This window comes from Aquarana catesbeiana, linkage group LG12 (genome assembly GCF_042186555.1).
Source record: "Aquarana catesbeiana isolate 2022-GZ linkage group LG12, ASM4218655v1, whole genome shotgun sequence".
In the NCBI taxonomy this organism is placed as follows: Eukaryota; Metazoa; Chordata; class Amphibia; order Anura; family Ranidae; genus Aquarana; species Aquarana catesbeiana.
This window is the reverse complement of record NC_133335.1, coordinates 170,222,033-170,244,649: the sequence shown is the minus strand read 5'-3', so window position 1 is coordinate 170,244,649 and position 22,617 is coordinate 170,222,033. Positions and strand designations below refer to the sequence as shown.

At 45.4% G+C, this 22,617-nt stretch overlaps 1 protein-coding gene across 1 annotated transcript in view; it reads left to right on the top strand.

Annotated features, from left to right (window-relative positions):
• The window catches only part of ST6GALNAC1 (ST6 N-acetylgalactosaminide alpha-2,6-sialyltransferase 1), a 316,367-nt gene that overhangs the window by 54,960 nt on the left and 238,790 nt on the right, over positions 1–22,617 (top strand). The window contains exon 2 of the mRNA XM_073606205.1: positions 10,276–10,732. Coding sequence (XP_073462306.1) covers positions 10,276–10,732 — 457 coding nt within the window. The remainder of the gene's footprint in view (positions 1–10,275; positions 10,733–22,617) is intronic.

Sequence of the window (22,617 nt, the reverse complement as noted above, 5' to 3'; positions counted from 1 at the left end):
ATCTAAAAATCTCCATAGGCGACGTTTAAAAAATTCTACAGGTTGCATGTTTTGAGTTACAGAGGAAGTCTAGGGCTAGAATTATTGCTCTCTCTCTACCGATCGCGGCGAAACCTCACATGTGTGGTTTGAACACCATTTTCATATGCGGGAGCTACTCACACTTCTGCACGCGAGCTCGGCGGGACGGAGGCGCATTTAAATTTTTTTCTTTCATATTTATTTTACCTTTTATCTTTTATTTTTACACTGTTCTTTAACCACTTGACCACTGGGCGCTTAAACCCCCTTCCTAACCAGACCAATTTTCAGCTTTTGGTGCTCTCACACTTTGAATGACAATTACTTAGTCATGCAACACTGTACCCATATGAAATTTTTGTCCTTTTTTTTACACAAATATAGCTTTCTTTTGGTGGTATTTAATCACCGCTGGGTTGTTTGTTTTTTGCGCTTTAAATCAAAAAAGATTGAAAATTCTGTAAAAAAATAAATAAATCTTTGTTTCTGTTAAAATTTATTGCAGAGTATTGGCGAGTATTGGCAGAGTATTGGTGAGTATTGGCAAAGTATTACAGGGTATTGGCAGAGTATTGCAGGGTATTGCAGAGTATTGGCAGAGTATTGCAGAGTATTGGCAGAGTATTGCACATTATTGCAGAGTACTGCAGAGTATTGCACATTATTGCAGAGTATTGCACAGAATGGGCACAGAGCAGCGCTGTGGGCACTACAGATCCAGCCCACATCGCTGCTAAAAACGACCTCTCCCCTCGCACTGTACAGATCGGTACAGAGAGGGGAGGGAGGAACCGGCGTCATGTCATGACGCCGGTTTGTCTACAAGTGATCGCTCCTTCATTTGACGGAGTGATCACGTGCTAAACGGCCGATACAAGCGGCCATTTACCGCGATCTGTGATGCGCCGGGTCTTCCGGACCCCCAGGGGGCGCACAAGAGCAACATTCTGGGAGGACGTCCATGGACATCCACCTAGAATAAGCCGACCGCGCTGTAGCCGTCTTTGGCTATGGCCCGGTTGGCAAGTGGTTAAAAAAAAATTGTGTCACTTTTATTCCTATTACAAGGAATGTAAACATCCCTTGTAATAGAAATAAAGCATGACAGAACCTCTTTAATATCAGATTTGGGGTCAAAAAGACCTCAGACCTCTTATTTACACTAAAATGCAATAAAACAATTCATTTGAAAAAAATAAAAATAAAAATGGACCTTTAAGAGCTATGGGTGGAAGTGACGCTTTGACGTCGCTTCCGCCCTGCAGTGGTATGGAGACAGGTAGGGGCCATCTTCCCCTCACTTGTCTCCATACCAAGCCAGGAGAAGGATCCGATCAACTCCGCCTCTACTGATGGCTCCGGTAAGCGGCGGAGGGCCCCGGAGCGCGATGGGAGGGGGGCCCTCTCCCGCCGCTAATAAAAGTGATCCCGAGGCGAATCCGCCACAGAGACCACTTTTATCTGAAATTGGACCGCTCACTGAAGAAGAGGATACTGGGGTTATGGAAGCTAGCTGCTGCCACAACAACGATATTAAAGTACCCACATAAAACTGCAGCGAGCGGTCCGTAAGTGGTTAAGGAGCAGGCTGGAAAGCCAGCTGCCACGTCCTTAACCACCTAAATACAGTGTACTTTCACCCCCTTCCTGCCCGGGCCATTTTTTTTGTTACACTTTGAATGACAATTGCGCAGTCATGATCCACTGTAACCATGTGAAATTTTTATCATTCTCTTCACATAAATAGAGCTTTCTTTTAGTGGTATTTAACAACTTCTGGGTTTTTTATTTTGTTCCTAGAAAAAAAAAAAGCCTGAAAATTTTGAAAAAAAAGCCTGAATATTTTGGGAAAAAAAAGTTTTCTTAGTTTCTGTCAGTAAATTTTGTAACTAAGTAATTTTCTCCACTGATGGGCACTGATGAGGTGGCACTTATGGGCACTGATGAGGTGGCACTTATGGGCACTGATTAGGTGGCACTGATGAGGAGGCACTAATATGCCGCACTTACAGGCACTGATAGGTGGCACTGATATGTGGCACTGATAGGCGGCACTGGTGGGCACTAATAGTTGGCACGGATGTGCACAGATAGGCGGCACTGGTGGGAACTGATAGCTGGCAGGGATAGGCGGCACTGATAGACAGCACTGATGGGCATTGATGGGTGGCATTGATGGGCAGCATTGATGGGCAGCACTGATAGCCAGCACTGACTGGCATCACTAATGGGCACTGATTTCTGGCACTTTTGGGCACTGTTTGTTGGCAGTTGTGGGCACTGATTGCTGGCACTGGTGGGCACTGATTGCTGGCACTGTGGGGGCTTTATTGTAATCAGGGCACTTATGATCAGTGCCCTGATTACCTATCTAGATGTCCTCTGCGAGGAGATGCTGCTGATCGGCTCTCCGCTCCTCACACTTTGTCATTATGAGGCGAGGAGCGCCGATTACCGGCATCTCCATGTTTACATGTGACTGGCTGTGATTGGACACAGCTGATCACATGTTAAAGAACCGCGGCTCTTTACAGAGATTGGGGTTGCACAGTGTCCTAGCAACACAGCGTGGCCACGAACGCTGTGCTGCGCACTCCGCAGGTATGCGGGAGCGGCCGTTCTGGGCACCATCATATGACGTCCACCCAGAACGAAAGCCACACCGCCTCACCGTCATTTGACAGCGGGCAGGCGGCAAGTGGTTAGAGGGGTTGTGAACCCTCAAGGTTTTTCACCTTAATGCATTCTATGCAATAAGGTGAAAAACCTTCTGTAGTGCAGCAGCCCGCCAGAGCGCCTGCACGAGTGCCTCCATGGAAATCGTCTCTCCGTGGGGACACTAGAGAAGAGGAGGATCAGGGCTGCTCTGTGCAAAACCGGGTCCCCGCTGACAGCTGGATGTAAAGAAAACATGCTGGCAAAAAACAGCGTGGGGTACAGACCTTCAGGTCTGGTATGGATTTTAAGGAGAACCTCAAGCCAAAAAAAAAAAAGGCATGAGGTCCCTGCCAAAATCCATACCAAACCCTTATCTGAGCATGCAGCCCGACAGGTCAGAAAAGAGAGGGAACGAGTGAGCGCTCCCCCCTCCTTAACCGTACCAGGCCACATGCTCTAAACATGGGGCCCCAAAGCACCTTGTCCCCATGTTGATGGGGACAAGGGCCTCTTCCTCATCAACATGGGGACGGTTGTGGGGCGGTGGTTGTGGGGGTCTACGGGTGGGGGGCTTATCAGAATCTGGAAGCCCCCCTATAAGAAGGGGGCCCCCAGATCCAGGCCCCCCTCCCTATGTGAATGAGTAGGGGTACATTGTACCCCTACTCATTCACCAAAAATGTGTAAAAAGTAAGTAAAGACACAACACGAGTTTTTGACAAGACCTTTATTAAAAAATAAAATGTCCCCTGAGGTGGATCCATGGTTAATCACAATGCCTGCCACACCGCCGGACTAGAAAAAAAAAAACCTTCGGCCCCGACAAAGGCTGCCGCCGTCTGCCTGCTCTGCCATCTGACAGTTCTTGAATAGCTAAGGGGAGGAGACACCCAGTGATGTCACCGGGCAGCCCTACCCCTTGTGACGTCACCACGTCCTGGTCAATGACGTCACAAGAGGGGGTGACACGCTACGCTATTGCTTGATTTGCCAGGCTTCACAAGTTTGTTGCACATTTGCAACAAGTCTGCATTGCATTACTGCCGATCAACTGTCTTTGAAAACATTCTGCAAGTCTGCTGCAAGTTCTGGTTTAGTTGTGTTGTGCAATAGCCATCTCACCACAGAGGTCACTGTGACTTGCAGAGCTCTTGCTCTAGAGTCACCACTGTATCTTTGGTCTTTGCTAGAGTGTCAACTAGAATTTGTGCTTCAAATGTTCTGCAAGTGTACAACTTGCCAGTGAAAATGTGCAGCAAGTTAACAAGGCTTCAACACTGCCACAAATTTGTGGCAAGTTATCCTTGCTATCTGGGGAGGAGCTTTGTAGGAGCAAAGGAACAGGTAAATAAATTAGCTTTTTACTAGTACCCTATGCAAAAACGAGCATTTCAACACTGCAGGGGTATTTTTTAACCTTTTCTTGCGGGGTGCATATATGTGGCCTCTTGGCAGATGGTCTTTAAAATCAAGAGGTCGCATATATGCGGCTCTATGTAAACCTTTCTTTGCACGCTCCCAGCACAGTCACCGGCGAGACCGCCGCTCCCGATGCATATTTGCGATCGAGAGCTTTCTGATCATGTGACCGCTGTGACAGCCAATGCCCGCATCTGCCTCTTGGCATCTAGAAGCTCTTAAAGGGCTGGGAGGTGGCAGCAGGAAGGATTTAACTTCCCAATAAGCATGGTAAGTAGCACAGTGTCTTGGTGATTAGCGCTCCTGCCTTGCAGCACTTGAGTCCTTTGTTTGAATCCCAACCAGGACACAGTGCATGGCAAGTGCATGTTCTCACTGTGCCTGCCAAGTTTCCTCTGGTAGGTACTTTGGTTTATTCTTACAACCCAAAGGCATAACAGTAGGTAAAATGGCTCTGTCCAAATTGGACCTAGTATGCGTATGCATCTGAGCTAGGAACCTTAGATTGTAAGCTCATTAAGGGCAGGGATTAATGTGAATAGGTAATATGTAAAGTATTGCATAAATTATCGGCACTCTGAAAATACCTAAAATATATAGTACATTTAATAATGCATTTTTCTTCAAAGAAGAGGCAGGGTAGACATTGCTAATTTTGGACAGAGAAGCGACTAAAACTTTGATCTGTCACAGCTGGAGGAAGTGTAATGGCGATTTCTACCTACCCACTTATACACCTAATAATGCATAAAATAAGTGATTAAAACCTTTTGTCTATATAAGAATCAACCCCTGAGGTTGCCGCTATTACGGATAGAATTAAAACGAATGATAACTGTGCGAAAAGAATAACAATCAAATTTATTTAAACTTACTATTGTACAGAAAATAAACTTTTAGTAATCCGATATTGCCAACTATAACATAAATGATACAACCTTAAAACAGATGTTACCAATGATACAAAGTAATACAAATAGGAATATTACTATAATGGACCTACAAATGCTATCAGTATATCAGGACAAATTGTAGGACAGGAAAAGTTACAGAAAAGATGAAGTTACACACCAAAAAAGTAAAGGAGGTGCATTACAGAGAGAAATCTTACGTCCCCGTGCTTGGTGACTGGGTTTACAAAGTCACAGATAGACTGGCTGTCCTCTCCACCTCCAGAAATATTTTAGACTAGTACCAAAAATGTTCTGCTCAATAATCTTTCATTCTGTACCTGCTGGCGTTTTTGGAGTATCCTGAAACTCTTTGCTCTCTCCTGTTCAATTATTGCAAAAAAGTACAAAAAAGACACCCCGCAGACTGAGCCTGTGTTTGTTGGTGTGCTCTGGAGCTGGTGTCTGGGCCTGGAAGCATCTGAATGGGTAGGGGACCTAGAAAACTTCCACCTGCATCTTCAGAGGTGAGCCCTACATGTAGGGGCTCATCCAGGATATCCCAGTACTTCACCTGGATCACTTCCACCTGCCCCTTCGAGGGGGGGGTGAGCGCTACATGTGGGGGCATATCCAGGATATCCCAATAGTTCATGCTTCTGTTGCTTGTAGCAACTGACACAAGATTGTGGATTTTTGCCTATGTCTGTTTGTGCTTATGGATTATCCAGGGGCGAGCACAGGAGGGAGTTGCTACAGTGCCTAATCTATGTTTTTCCTTGAAAGAATTTTGTAAGGAAAACAGCTGCTAGTAAGTGGTCATTTTCAACTGGGCACTACAAAGTTAGGATCAGCTGCCAGTAGCAGTAGAGAAGAAGAGTGAAGCTGCAAGTCTGGTCATATAAGCTTAGTCTGCCAGGGAAGACTACACATGTGGAGCATTGTGGAGAGAAAGACTGCTTTAGGAAAGATCGCATGCTGCCATTTTTTGGATGTCAGGTGGCGATGACATCAGAGAGTACTGCTTGCCCTGAATGCCCTGACCGGCTGGCTGAACTGCAGGACCTTCTAACCGGTACTGGTATCCCTCTGACATGCCATGGCCCTAGGTATTATAAAAGGGTTGGAGCACTTGTGTCTGGTCTGTGGGAACTGCCGTAAGTTGACTGAAGTGATCAAAGTGTGGAACTGCTGTGGACACTGTGGAGCACCCCTGCTGGATTTGCTGCCAAGTATCCTGACACTCAGTATGGTGAATGGGAGCTTGAGGTTCTGCACAGAAGCTTTGGAGTTCATTCTGTGGCTGGAAATTTGCTAGAGAGCCAGAACTGCCTATACCTGCCAATACTAGAGATGCAGAGTCAAGGACTGTCTGCGAGGAGCCAATGACTGTTGCTCAAAAAGATGAGCCCATTGGGGGTACTAATATTGGGTAATCTAGTCTTGGGGCAATGTGGAACACTGCGAGTGACCCAGGGCCAGACCCTGAATCAGCAGCACAAAATTGTCACCTAGATACTGGAGAGTGCTAGGGGGCTGCAGCTATAAAAAGCCTACAGGGAGTACAGAAAGGATCTTTCCCCACCATGCGCCACAACAAAGTGCCTGATTCTTGAGTTCCTCTGAGAGAGGTAACATAACCATACTGCCCATTTCTCAAGGCTGCAGAGAATAGTTCAAAAGAAGGTGGTTTTGGAATAAGTTTTTGAGTATCCCCATGTGCCTAAGCTCATCATGGATGAAAGGAGCATTAGCATGGTGGGTGTGACAATGGTGTGTGGGAGTATCTTAATGTCCCAAAGCCTCTCAGAAACCAACACTCTCCTGAGTTCTGGAAGAGGTACCTGAATTGCAGAGACAGCTGAAGCCTGGGGAGGTTAATTTATAGAAAAAAGTTGGTGATCCAGAAGGCTGGGCTTAGGAATCAGGAATCTGGGGTCCTGGCGGAAAGATGGTCGAGGTCCCTGATTGTTTTTGTGAGCTCTATTAGGTCTGTTGTTACAGACTGCTGGAGGTCTCTGTTGTTTATGAACATGTTTATGTTTATGTGTCTTTAATAAGTGACATGCCATTCCATATCTCATGCTGGATATGCAGATCGGATCCTCTATTTTTGCAATAGACTGCTGGACTTGTATACAAATTATCGGTTGTGGTTGATTTTTTCATTTTTATACGATGCCCTGTTTTTTCTCAACAGTAGCTTGTGGATACGAAAAAAAGATGTTTATATGGACTAATGTTTTTTTTTTCCTACTGTTGAGCTGGTTATAGTTAGTTGTTGTAGTTTAGAGAGGATATGTTTTTCAATCTGCTCTGTTACAGGTTGGCAAAGAATGTCTCCATGTCAAAATAACTGCATTTTAGCTCTAGTCATTCAAATATATTGATCTGTGTATATTGCACTTTCTGTGCCAATAGTGTAGTGATAGAGTACTAGAAACAAAGTAATTGACTTTGTTATACTCCAATGTTATACAAAGTGGTGCAATGTTAATGCATTGGATGGTCATTTCTGAGGAAATGGTGCTTAAAAACTGAAATGGAATGGGTATGTTGTTTTCTCCTTTGTTCTCTTGCAGGTAAACAAATCGGAAATTCAAGAGAAAATGTACTGCACCATTTTTGTACATTGGTCCACTGTTTGCCAATAGATAGCTAGTGGTAGGGATCCACCTATAATGAGCTACTGATGTTGTATTACTCTACCTGTAAAAGTACCTGTCATGGTATGGCCGACTTCGTCAAGTGACAGCTTCAACTGCACTACATATATGCTGCTATACTCACTTCAAAGTTTTATTTTCTCTTCATGTAGAATGCCACATGCACTGTCACATTCTCTAACTGTTATTGTCTACCTTCTTTACCCATCCACTATAAAGCAGGATACTCAACTCTTGGGAGCAAGAGAATTTTTGGTGGTTTTCCTGGCCCATGAGGACAGGGCCAGTTTTTGGCTCTACTGTACTCAGTGGAGCAGCAATATATTTGTCAGGTTTAAGCCTGGTTGTTAATTGCTCCTGCCTGACTCTGCAGAAGAGACAGCTGTCCTTGGACATTGTGAATAAGACCCTTTCCCTAGGACTCCAGGTGTGCCTGTGCTTTGGGGGTTAGATGTCAGAGGTTGCTACAGGGACTGCGATTGCTTTTACACCCCCTTCGAGGTGAACGATAGTTCTATGCTTTATTTTTATTTTTGTTTTGGTCTGGTCCTCTTGACATACTGAATAGGTTTGGCATTTTGTTTTTTATCAATGCATCTGCATTTCAGGCATTGACAAGCTCATATTTTTTGAAACTCTGTTATTTTCTTCATGTTGCTTTAAAAAGTTTTAAATCAAAGTTCTAACCAACACCAATGTTTTTGTAACAGTTTTTACTGGTAACTGACAGTACACCCAAAACGGCCAATTTCTCTAAGCAATGTTTGTAATTGTGAATTTGTTTTTTCATTGTTTTTGTTTGCCATGCCTTGCATGTTTAGTTTTAGTGCCGTAATAGCTTTTGGTTCAAATAGCATTCCGAAAGTCTAAATCAAATCATTTTAAGCTCAGTGATGGAACTAGGAATTAGAAATTATGCTGAGAAAGCTAAACTGTGTTTTTCGGAGCTGATGATTCTAACCACCCAAGAAATATGTGGGCATGCTAATGTTCGAGACATAAGTCAGAGTTATGGGAAAAGACAGCATCATGGGTACCTTATGTGGGTCTTATCATGAGGAAATCAGCATCGCACTGCAATTTTATGAAATTCATTTTTTTAATGTGAGTCTACCTAAAATAGATATTTCAGTTATGGGTCTTCAGTCAAGAAACTTTGCAACAAAAATATTTACTTAACATAGAAATAAAGGCAAACCTTTATTTTCATTTTGTATTGTGTAAGAGAGATTTAAAACCCCATTTATTTATTTATTGCCATCTGTATCCTTTTAGGAAGATTTAACTTCAGTTCCTGTCCCAACCAAAACAGGAAGTAATGAGAAATACCTCCAAAGTGAGGCAATCTCTTGTTGTCAACAGGGTCACCTGAACTAATGTCACCATTGGAGGATTTCCCCACTACTACTGTTCTAGGGACTCTTTCTTACTTACACTTTAGATGATAGCGGTAACCAGGACAAATAGAGAGGGTGAATCTACATACTGCAATAAAGACCTGACGTGTCCTAATCCCTTTCCAATCACACGGGAAGTATTCTGTTTCAATCAACAGTCCTCTTCTGTCTTTTTTATTTAGCGGACCCAAACGAACCCTGGAGTGGGCGGTTGCAAACAGACGCCAGTTCGTAGGAATGGATGGACTTTTAGATCAGGTCCGCCTAAAAACTCTTAGGTGGACCTGATCTGAATGCCCATCTGAAAGGAACCTTATAATTTAGGAAAACCATACGGAGTGAGGCATGATGCCAAACATACTAAAACATAAATTCAGGGCTTACATACACTTTAATCTCTAACATGCTAAATAATGACTAGTCTCATCCATACATTTTCAGGATTTGGCAATGCCTGCAACAAGTACATTTTATTTGTGATATATTTATTTATGTATGTATGTCACATAAATGTTAGAACTCACATCATACGTAAATAAGAGTTGAAAAATAATGTTTAAAGGTGGAGTAATATTTTATTTTGTGTTTGTTTACACTGTTTTTTATATCTTTTTATTACTATATGCCCATAATCTTTGTTTTTCAAATAAACTTTTAATAACGGGTTTCACTCATGACAAGGGATTCCCAGAGCACTATGAGTTTTCTAACTGGAAATAGGTTTCCTTTTCAGACATTGTATCTCTTATTGACACTTAGGAGGTGCTATCTGAAGTAAGGAGGAAGAGCTGTTTGTTTGTGTGTGTGTATTAATGTCAGCTTTTGAGCTTTGTAAACAGCCCCTGGAAAACACGTGAAAGGAGCTGCGACATTCAGTTGTTGGCTACATATTAAAGTGTCTGTCCATCCAAAACTTCCTTGTTTAAATTTTGAATACAGTATGGAAGTATAAGAAACCCTGTTGGGTTTTACTGCACTCACTTGCTACCCCAGTGATAATGGTTTTCCTAGACAGAAAAAGGAAAAATCTGCAACAGGAATTCAGAAAACAATAAAAACAGTTAGAGGTTTTAATCCTTTCCCACTTTATCCAAATCTAATTAAAAGTTTTAAATGGACATGCACTTAAAATGCAAACTATTTATGCAAATAAATGCAATATTTTATGTTTTTTTAACTGAAAAATAGGTACATTCCTTGTAACACACTATTTTTGGTTTTCAGTGTAACCTCAACGGCGGAAAGCATTTCACCTTCATTACTGGTGGACTATGAATTTGAAGATTATGAAATAGAGGTACCTACGAAAAGTGTCACTGAAACACATTCATTTCATAAAACAAAATCAAGATTTTCCACTCTTACGATAGCCAATAGTGATACATCAACAATAGTCATATCAACAGTTCTGACAAAGACTATTCACCCATCATTTACACATGGCAGAAAAACAACATCTGTCACAAAGAAGAATTTCCCAACGACAGAGAAGAACATCCTAAAAAGTAAAGAGCTGCCACTTCAAACTCAGCCTGCAAGGCCCATCAGCCCATGGAAAGTGCGGTCAGTGACTCTTGTCAAACCAACTACTGCCATGCCACTTCAGGCAACCAGTTTTACATCTGAGCCAGAGTGGGATATCGAGGAAGATTATAGTCTAGCTGCATCTGCCTCCGAGACTGTGAGTACTTCTTCCATAAAGGTGTAGCTTAACTGTAATGCCTAGGATGGAAGCAGTGGCGGCTGGTGCTAAAAAATGGGGGACTCAAACGAACCCCTTCAGTTCTGCACTCATCAGAGGACGCCGTGAGACTTACCTACAAACGGTGCCTTCCAGCGGTCACGGCTCCTCAGATACCTGGTGGCTTCCATGTTAACCCGGTCTTCTTTCCGGGTTCCAAATCTTTAGCGACCTGCTTGGCCGGGATGAGAAGCCAGAAACCGGAAGCGACGCAATGGCGAATATTGGTCTGCTAAAATCAAAAGTAGGAAGGTTTGGGGCGCTACCTAAAGCAAGCCAATTAGAGCCTCAGACTCGAATCAAATGCTTGTAAAAAAATGAAGGACCTAATAGAAACCCATTAGTCCGGAGCCCCGCACAGTGCACACACATAGAACAATTAATTTTTAAACAAATAATAATATGACTAACATTTTTTAACTTTAAGATGTTAAAAAATGTTAGTCATATTAGCAGTTATTTAAAATAAATCGTTCTATGATTAGCTTTCTTATTTGCAAACTAACTTTGGGAACTTTGAGGGGGCTGCGCCCCTGCGCCCCTTATGGACCGGCCGCCACTGCATGGAAGGCTTGGCAAAACTCATTTTTTGCATCTTTCTCCATTTAAAGATAAACTCCAGACAAACAGCTTGATACACAGATGAGATACTTATACAGAATCTGCTTTACCTGACAAAGGATTGGTATTTCGGTCCATCCAGTCCTAAGATTTACATAGCTCTGCCACACTGCGTCAAGAGACATGATTCTTCTCTGCTGCAGTAAAGTAACACTTACCAGTCTTGTTTCTCCCCCAGTCTGTAATTAGCTGTAGACTTATAAACTAAGCTCTCTGTTATTCTGCTCTCTCCTCCTTTCAGCATGTGCCTTGTTAGATTATAAGCACTGTGGCACAACTGATTGGTTGCCTGTACGGTTTGTCCCTACTATAGTCTTAGCCAGGGCTTTTTTTCTCAGAAAATAGGTGCAGGAACTCACCTTCCCCGCCAAAATCCCTGCCCCCAACCACCCCATACCCCACCCGAACCACGCCCAACCCCACCCCCACCCCCAGACACACCTTCCTTAGAGGAGAGAAGTACAGCGGCACCAAATAATTGTATTAAGTGAAGGGCTTAAAACTGTGTATCACACAAGGCGCATGGTTCAGGAATGTGTAACACACAAAGTACAGGACTTCATAACACACAGGGCTCAGGAGTGTGTATTGTGCAGTTGTGAGTAGTGCATATCACACAAGGCTCAGAAAAAAAATCAGCAAACAGGATAGTACTTACATTCAATGTAAAGCGTCCCTTGTTCTCAGAAATATGGAGCATATAGCCCTGTGTACAGAGTGCAGGGGTCAGGAATGTGTAACATAGAGCCCAGCATACAGAGAGCAGTGGTAAACCATATGTAATATGCAGTCCAGCATACTGACTGCTGGGCTCAGGGGTATGTAACGCAAAACCCATTGTGCAGAGTACAGCATTAAGGAGTACAATCCAGAGGCCTTTAATATGTAACATACAGCACAGCATACAGAGTATAGCAATTCTAAGTATGTAATGTGAAAGGTTTTACAAAATTCCCACCACTGGAACCTGCACGCTGTGCCATACATTACATACTCTTGGTTACTAACGCTGTATGTTTTACTGTCCGCCAGCAAATTTCCCTGGTCTTCTCCCTCATGTATCCCCCCAAAAATAACCATCAAATCCTCCCTTCTGCTTATCTCTTTGCTTACCTCTGTGTCCCCCCATTCACACCTAACCTCTACAACCCTCATCAACAGCTCACCTCGTCTTTCTCCTGTCCACAGCTCCACTCTACACCCCTATCCACAACTCACTTTTGCCCCCCCCCCCCCCATCAACATCTCGTCCTCTGCTCCCCTCTAACTACAGCTTATACCCTCAGTCCACAACTCACCTCTGCACCCCATCAATATTATCTCTGCTTCCCTATTGCACCCCCATCTAAAGCTCTCTGCACAAATCCCCCCCCATTTTCCCAGCTCTCCACTCTGCACAAATCCCCCCATTCTCCTAGCTCTCCTCTCTGCACAAATCCCCCCACTTTCCCAGCCTTCCTCTCTGCACAAATCCCCCCTCCAACTTTCCCAGCTCTCTGCTCTGCACAAATCCCCCCACTTTCCCAGCTCTCAGTTCTGTACAAATCCACCCACTTTCCCAACTCTCCACTCTGCACAAATCCCCCAACTTTCCCAGCTCTCCTCTCTGCACAATCCCTCCCACTTTCGAGCCCTCCTCTCTGCAAACCCCCCCCCCCCCACTTTCCCAGCTCTCCTCTCTGCACAAATCCCTCCCACTTTCCTAGCTCTCCTCTCTGTACAACCCCCCCCACTTTCCCAGCTCTCCTCTCTGCACAAATCCCTCCCACTTTCCCAGCTCTCCTCTCTGTACAAACCCCCACTTTGTCAGTTCTCCTCTCTGCACAAATCCCCCTGACTTTGCCAGCTTGCTACTATTCATAAATCCCCCCCTCACAGACACTTTCCCAGTTCTCCTCTCTACAAAGTCCCCCACCAGTTCTCCTCCATGCTCATATCCCCCACACACTTTCACAGTTCTCTCCGCACAATCCCCCCCCCCGTTTCTTTCACTGCTACCTCACCTCTTCTACTGCCAGTGCTCCACTCCATATAGTATGCCCAGGCTTTTCGCTTTCCAGCTGATCGAGGAGCTATCAGAACTGTAGCTGGGGGAGAGTTTCAGGGCTCCTCCGCTCCGTGCTACAATGTGAGTAGAGGCGGGAATGGAAGCTGCCTCCTGAATCAACATAGGCAGCTGTATGTAGTCATGCTGGGACCTGAAGAACTCGAGGGCAGCAGCCCTGGGTGCGCAGCGCTAGTGTGTGCTACACAACAGGTTGGAGAAGAGTGCTGCCATTGGTGCCGGGACGGTGTCCGGCAGAAAAAATGCCTTGGTCTTAGCTCTGCTTTATAAGGGATTGAAAGTGTCTAATACTAAACACTAGTAGAATTTCAATAGATTAGATTAGTTTCGATATTGGTTTTCAACTGCATGATGAGATGAGAAAATTAAAAAAAGCAGGTTGGAAATTTTTTCTCGAGTGAATACATTTCTAACAGTCAAAGTGGTTTCTCATTTCAATTCCCCCCCATTCATTCCAATATAACATGTTAAAAGCAAACACAATTTTAAAATTGTGAATGACATTTGTTAACCACTTGACCACTGGGCACTTAAACCCCCTTAATATCCAGACCAATTTTCAGCTTTTGGTGCTCTCACATTTTGAATGACAATTACTCAGTCATGCAACACTGTATCTATATGAATTTTTTGTCCTTTTTTTCTAACTAATAGAGCTTTCTTTTGGTGGTATTTAATCACCGCTGGGTTCTTTATTTTTTGCGCTATAAAAGAAAAAAGACCGAAAAATCTGTAAAAAAATAAATTTTTCTTCGTTTCTGTTATAAAATTTTGAAAATTAGTAATTTTTCTTCATATATTTTGGCCAAAATTTATACCGCTACATATCTTTGGTAAAAATAACCCAAATCGGTGTATATTATTTGGTCTTTGTGAAAGTTATAGCGTCCACAAGCTATGGTGCCAATAGCTGCAAATTGATCACACCTGAAGTACTGACGGTCTATCTCATTTCTTGAGACCCTAACATGCCAGAAAAGTACAAATACCCCCCAAATGACCCCTTTTTGGAAAGAAGACATTCCAAGGTATTTAGAAAGATGCATGGTGAGTTTTTTGAAGTTGTCATTTTTTTCCCACAATTCTTTGCAAAATCAAGGTTTTTTTTTCTTTTTTTTTTTTTCACAAAATTGTCATATTAGCAGGTTATTTCTCACACACAGCATATGCATACCACAAATTACACCCCAAAACACATTCTGCCATTACTCCCGAGTACGGTGATACCACATGTGTGAGACTTTTACACAACGTGGCCACATACAGAGGCCCAACATGCAGGGAGCACCATCAGGCGTTCTGGAGTGCCCAGGCCAATTCTGACATTTCTCTCCTACATGTAAAAATCATCATTTATTTGCTAGAAAATTACATAGAACCCCAAAACATTATATATGTTTTTTTAGCAAAGACCCTAGAGAATACAATAGCGGTCATTGCAACTTTTTATCTCGCATGATATTTGCGCAGCAATTTTTCAAACGTGTTTTTTTTGGAGAAAAAAATGTTTTTTGCTTTAAAAAAAAACAAAACAGTAAGGTTAGCCCAATGCATAATATGAAAGATGAAGTTACGCCGAGTAAATAGATACCTAACATGTCACCTTTCAAAATTGCACACGCTTGTGGAATGGTGCCAGCACCGGAGGGCGGCGGGAGGGGGGGACGTCCCCTCTCGCCTCCCGTAAGAATGATCAAGCAGTGGAACTGCCACTATGATCATTCCTATGGTGTAGGGAATCGCCGGCTGAAAAAGCTGATATCTGAATGATGCCTGTAGCTGCACCCATCATTCAGATATCCCCGCACAAAGTCAAGGACGTCGTCTGACGGAAGGCGGGAAGTGGTTAAAACGCTTTTTTTTTTTTTTAACACAAAGTTGTCCATTTATACAATATTTCTAACACATAACATGTACATACCAAAAATGACACCCCAAAATAGATTCTCCTACTCCCGAGTAAGGCGATACCACATGTGTGAGACTTCCACAGCCTGGCCACATACAGAGGCTGGGTATGGCTGAGCATGGCTGGGTATGGCTGAGCATGGCTGGGTGTGGCTGAGCATGGCTGGGTATGGGTGAGCATGGCTGGGTATGGGTGAGCATGGCTGAGTATGGCTGAGCATGGCTGGGTATTGCAGAGTATCGCCGAGTATTACTGGGTATGGCAGAGTATGGCTGGGTATCACCGAGTATTGCAGAGTATGGCTGGGTATTGCTGGGTATTGCAGAGTATGGCTGGGTATGGCAGAGTATTGCGGGATATGGCAGAGTATTGCAGATTTTTGCGGGGTATTGCAGAGCATGGCTGGGTATGGCAGAGTATGGCAGAGTATGGCTGGGTATCACAGAGTATTGCAGAGTATGGCTGGGTATTACGGGGTATGGCAGAGTAATGCGGGATATTTCAGGGTATTGCAGGGTATAGCTGAGTATTGCGGGGTATTTCAGGGTATTGCAGGGTATGGCAGAGTATTGCGGGGTATTGCAGGGTATGGCAGAGTATTGCGGGGTATTGCAGGGTATGGCAGAGTATTGCGGGGTATTTCAGGGTATGGCAGAGTATTGCGGGGTATTTCGGGGTATTGCAGGGTATGGCAGAGTATTGCGGGGTATTTCGGGGTATTGCAGGGTATGGCAGAGTATTGCGGGGTATTGCGGGGTATTGCAGGGTATGGCAGAGTATTGCGGGGTATTGCAGGGTATGGCAGAGTATTGCGGGGTATTGCAGGGTATGGCAGAGTATTGCGGGGTATTCCAGGGTATGGCAGAGTATTGCAGGGTATTCCAGGGTATGGCAGAGTATTGCGGGGTATTCCAGGGTATGGCAGAGTATTGCGGGGTATTCCAGGGTATGGCAGAGTATTGCGGGGTATTCCAGGGTATGGCAGAGTATTGCGGGGTATTCCAGGGTATGGCAGAGTATTGCAGGGTATTCCAGGGTATGGCAGAGTATTGCGGGGTATTCCAGGGTATGGCAGAGTATTGCGGGGTATTCCAGGGTATAGCAGAGTATTGCGGGGTATTCCAGGGTATGGCAGAGTATTGCGGGGTATTCCAGGGTATGGCAGAGTATTGCGGGGTATTCCAGGGTATAGCAGAGTATTGCGGGGTATTCCAGGGTATAGCAGAGTATTGCGGGGTATTCCAGGGTATAGCAGAGTATTGCGGGGTATTCCAGGGTATGGCAGAGTATTGCAGGGGTATTGCGGGGTATGGCAGAGTATTGCAGGGGTATTGCGGGGTATGGCAGAGTATTGCAGGGGTATTGCGGGGTATGGCAGAGTATTGTGGGGCATTGCAGAGTATTGCACAGCATTGCAGGGCATGTAGAGTAGTGGGGATGGCTGAGCATGGATGGATGGATGGCTGGATTTCACTGTGCAGCGTTGTGGGCACTACACATCCAGCCCACAACGCTGCAGCCATCCATCCATCCCCCTCTCCGCTCACAGTGTACCGATCGGTACACAGGAGGGGAGGAGAGGAACCGGCCTCATCAGATGACGGCGCGATCACATGGTAAACGGCCGCGATCAGCGGCCATTTACCGTGATCCGTGATGCGCCGGGTCCTCTGGACCCGGCGGTCATGGATGCTCTCGAGTGCGCGCCCTAGGGGGTGCGCGAGAGCAGAATTCTGGGAGGACGTCCCTGGACGCCCTCCCAGAGTTAAGCAACCGCCCTGTAGCCGTCATTTGGCTATGGGCCGGTTGTTAAGTGGTTAAAGTGGAGGGCCACCCTAGAAAAAAAAAATAATACATTAACATTCTTAAAAAAATATAAAAAAAAAATTTGAAAAAAAAAAAAAAGTTTTACTCCCCAGAAACCCCTGTTGCTAGGCAGTCTTCCTAATCTGCCTCTACCTATTCTGCGGCGCTACTTTTTCAATTCCTCCTCCTCAGCAAGCAGCCCAGTTGTCTTCTGGGACATGTGTGTGTCCCAGGAAACAACAGGGCCATTCACAAAGCGCAGTGTGGCTCGCGCATGCGCAGTTGGCATGCATTTTATTGACAATAATCAACTCTGTCGTCCTCAGGGTGACCCTGGATATGATCGGCACCTCAAAATTCGGCCCCCTCGTAAACTACTTCAACCAACAGTTTGCAGCTTTGTTTACTCCTGATCAAGTTGTCTGCATTGATGAGTCCCTGATAAAATTTTCTGGCCGCTTGTCTTTCAAACAGTATCTTTCCAGCAAACGTGCCAAATATGGGGTCAAGATGTATAAGCTCTGTGACAGGGCAACAGGCTATACATATAGTTTTATGGTTTACGAGGGAAAAGATAGTCACGTGGAGCCCGAGAACTGCCCACACTACATAGGGAACTCTGGCAAGATTGTTTGGGACTTGGTGTCACCCTTATTCCGAAAGGGGTACCACTTGTGCATGGACAATTATTACACAAGTGTGCCAATTTTTGGTCACTTGTTTGATCATGGAATTGGTGCATGTGGCACCGTGCGATCTAATCTCCGGGGCTTACCCAGGCAGTTTGTAGAGTCCCGACTTAGACTGGGGGATAGAGCCTGCTTGAGAAGTAATAATTTGCTTGCAGTGAAGTGGAGGGATAATCGGAAAGTTTTTGTTCTGTCCTCCCTTCACGCAGATACGACAGTCTAAATTCCAAGGGCGACTGGTGTTATGGAGAAGCCCACCTGTGTCCACGAATACAACCTTAATATGGGAGGGGTGGACCTCAACGACCAGTTGATGGTGCCGTACTTAATTTTCCGTAGGGCCAGACACTGGTATAAAAAAGTGTCTGTATACTTGTTCCAACTGGCTCTGCTGAACGCTTATGTGCTATACAAAGCGTCAGGATGAACTGGATCCTTCCTTAAATTCCCGGAAGAGATCATCACAGCCCTTCTGTTTCCAGACAATGCTGTGGCCCAACTTCCCAATCCAAATGCAGTGAGCCGGCTGCATGAGAGGCATTTTCCGTATGTTCTCCCTGGTACCCCTCCCCAATGATCACCCCAAAGAAGATGTTGTGTCTGTAGCAAGCGTGGATATAGGCGTGACACCCTATATTATTGTTCCTCCTGTTCTGGCCAACCTGGTCTTTGCATCAGTGAATGTTTCTGTCAGGGCTGGGCTCAGCCCTTCCTTCTCCGAGCTGGCTGCTCAGCTGTCGGCTAATTGCCAGCTCCTATCTCTCCACAGGTACTTAGCTGTTGGTGATATTCTGCTCCTCACTCCTGCCTACTTAAGCTGTTCAGCCCAGTGGATCTCTGCCTTCGTCTTGGTCAACATCACAGAAACATTCTCCTGCGATCCTGTTCAAGACTTGCTTTGCTGACATCCCTTCTGGCTCCAGATCCTGCTTGCTGTTCCACTACATTAATCCCTGATTTCCAGCTTGGCTGACTATCCATTCCAGTTACTGAACTTTGGCTATGTTTTGACTACATTTGTTCTTTTTACTTTTATTATTAAACAAGTGTAATTTAACTGTACTTCTGTCTTAGCCTGATTTCATGGTTTCTGTCAGTAGGCGAAGGCCATTAATACAGAAGATACAGTCAATCCACTTGTTGGTGATATTTTTTTCCAGATTGGATGAACTGGATCACGGCATGGCCATGGCTTTACAAACGCTCCTGAGTCACACGGCTCACCTGAAATCTCCCACTGCGACCGGTACAACCTATGTTGCAGACTGACCCTGCTGCTGCTCCAGTCTCTGTGCAGGCACCCGCCTCGAGTATTACCCCTATTATGCCGCGTACACACGAGTGGACTTTTCAGCATTAAAGGTCCGACACTCTTTCCGACGGACTTTCGACAGACTTTCAAAAGACCGCACTTGCCCACACACGAACTAAAGTCCATTCGAAAGTCCATTGGACTGGACGTGATGACGTACAAAGGAGAATAAGGAAGTTCATAGCCAGTAGCTAATAGCTGCCCTTGCGTCCTTTTTTGTCCGTCGGACTAGCATACAGATGAACGGATTTTTCGACCGGACTCGAGTCCGTCGGAAAGATTTGAAACATGTTCCAAATCTAAAGTCCGTCTGATTTTCGACAGAAAAAGTCAGCTGAAGGTCCGATGAAGCCCACACATGGTCGGATTATCGATGGATTCGTTCCGTCGGACCAGTCCGGTCGAAAAGTCGGCCCATGTGTACGCGGCTTAAGAGGTATGTCTGGTTCCGCTCCACTTCCCCAGAGATTTGGGGGTGATCCAGTCCAATGCAGAGGGTTTCTCAACCAGGTTGAGCTATACTTTGAGATGCTGCCCCAGGCATTTCCTACGGACAGAAGCAAAGTAGGTTTTGTGATATCTTTGTTTTCTGAGAGAGCCTTGGCCTGGGTAAACCCTCTATGGGAGACGCAAAAACCTGTTGTCTTGAGCTACCATGAGTTTGTTGTTTCTTTTAAAAGGGTATTTGACGTTCCCGCACGCTCCGCTTCTGCTGCCAAGTGCCTCATGTCCATCAAACAGAGTACAAGAACTGTTGCCGATTACGCCATTGAATTCCGTACTCTGGCAGCAGAGGTTGCGTGGAACAATGCGGCCCTCGTGGCTGCTTTTTCTCATGGTCTCTTGGATACCATCAAGGATGAGATAGCATTCCGAGATATACCCACTGAGCTGGAGAGGTTGATCACGTTTGCCATCCTCATTGACTCCAGACTCAGAGAAAGACTCTCTTTTAAGGAGCGCTCGCTGGAAAAAATATAAATAAAAAAACATTAAATAGTGTCTGTTTTTGTTAATCCAGCTGAGGTCTAAATGTCCAATCAAATGCCTTTGATGAACTTGCTTGTATTTCAATTATCACAGATCACAGTTGCATGATGAATTCCATTTGCAAGGTGATGATTCACATAAAAAGAAAAACCATCATTGCGCAGTGTTTTTAAATGCTACAAAACTGGGCAATAAATGCAATCCACTCACACATTCGCAGTAGCTGAATTGCTTTTGTTACAATGGTCAGACAGCTTCAAACACCAGAAAAAAATGTGTGAGCTGCAACCAACCAATTAGTGCTGCGACACCATTGCTACAAATCAATATAAAATATGTTGTGACACCGTTGCTACAAAGTGAATGGATGCAAATAAATGCATTACAAACCTATAAGGGAACCCATATCCCTAGATATATGTTGATGAAAGAAAAAAATAAAAAACATTAAATAGTGTCTGTTTGTGTTAATCCAGGTCTAAATGTCCAATCAAATGCCTTTGATGGACTTGCTTGTATTTCAATTATCACAGATCACAGTTGCATGATGAATTACATTTGCAGGGTGATGATTCACATAAAGATAAAAGAAAAAAACATCATTGCACAGTGTTTTTAAATGCTACAAAACTGGACAATCAATGTAATCCACTCACACATTCACAGTAGCTGAATCGCTTTTGTTACAATGGCCAGACAGCTTCACTGCCCATACAAGCTATCAGTTTGTTTGCCGAACACTATGCGATGATGTCACTGACTTCTCTTCCCAACGCGTATCATCACATGTCATGTGACCCTTGAGAAAGTCACGTGGCGTGATGATATGCATGGGGAGAAGGAGTCAGTGACGTCATCGCATAGTGTTCGGCAAACACAGCGATAGCTGTATGAGCGGTGAAGTTGTCTGACCATTGTAACAAAAGCGATTCAGCTACTGCGAATGTGTGAGCTTCTGGGGGCACTGCCGTGTCTAATCCGGCTGGCCATGGTGTGCGTGGTGGTGCCCAGGCGCGCGCGTACGCGTTAGCGCGCGTCCCCCTACGGGCGTTGCTATACGTGTGCCTGGTGGTGCTGGTGTGCGCGCCGGTGTCCAGGGGCACGCTCGGGCGAGCGCGGCGTTTGGCGCCAATCAGCCTGTTTAGGTCTGCTGCAAACTCTGATCAGTGCTGCCTGATCAACAGCTCTTGTGCCAAGTTCCGTGATCCTCTCTGTGTTCCTGTGTTCCCGAAGTTCTGATCTGTTGTGACCCGGCTTACCTATTGGACCTCCTTGACTGCTGCCTGAACCTGACCCCGGCTTGTTTGACCCCATTGCCGACCTCTGCCTGTGTGTGACCAGACTAATAACTCCTGCTCAGCGTCAGTTCCCAGTGTTCCTGAGTACTACCTGCTGCTTGGAAGACCAACTCTCTTCCGGATCCTTACACCAGGCCCTCATACCACTCCGCACTCGTGGGCTTCCTGTCTGCTCTATCAGGGGCCCTGAGTCGGATACGTAAGGGAGCCTACCCTCTGCTCAAGCAGACTCACCGGTCTGGTAAGTGAGAGACCTGACAGTATCAGGCAGCCATGACCGAGTCCGGGCAGGGGGCCTCCCCCATGGATGAACTCTGTAGGCACCTAGCGGGCCTCACCCAGGCAGTCAAAAACCTACAAGAAGGCTATACCAGATTAGAGGGACAGGTCCAGGCCCTCTCAGCATCTCCTCAAGGAGCAGCGTCTGCTGGCCCTTCCGCAGCACCCTCTGTAGTAATGCTCCCCCCGGAGCCCAGGGTACCCACACCCGAAAAGTTCTCTGGAGAATGTTGCAAGTCCCGGGCATTCCGCAATGCATGTGAGCTTTATTTTGCCTTACACCCCGCACGTTTTCTCTGGAAGCCACAAAGGTGGTGTTCGTCATATCACTACTGACTGGCGAGCCTCAAACTTGGGCTCACCGTCTACTGTAGCAAAAATCCAGATCTCTGGATTCCTTGGATGACCTCTTCCTAGCGATGTCTCAGCTATACGAGGACCCCCAACTAACGGCTACTGGTGAAGCCGCCTTGCACTCCCTGCAGCAAGGTCGCAGAGCGGCCGAAGACTACGCCGTAGAGTTCAGATGTTGGAGCTCTGATACAGAGTGGAATGACGCTGCCTTGCGTCACCAATATCGGTTGGGGTTATGTGATCCCCTCAAAGATGAACTGGCACGTGTTGGGATACCTCAGACGCTGGATGAGCTCATAAACTTGTCAATCCAGATTGACCGCCGTCTGAGAGAGAGACATTCAGAGAGGTCCATTAGCCACCCACATCCCACTTGGATGTTGCCCAGGGTTCCTAGTGCTCCGAATCAAGTTCCTCCCGCCTCTTCTTCTCCGGCCACAGAAGCTCCAGAACCCATGCAGCTTGGTCTGCTCCGTCCATCCCTGACCCCAGAAGAAAAGAC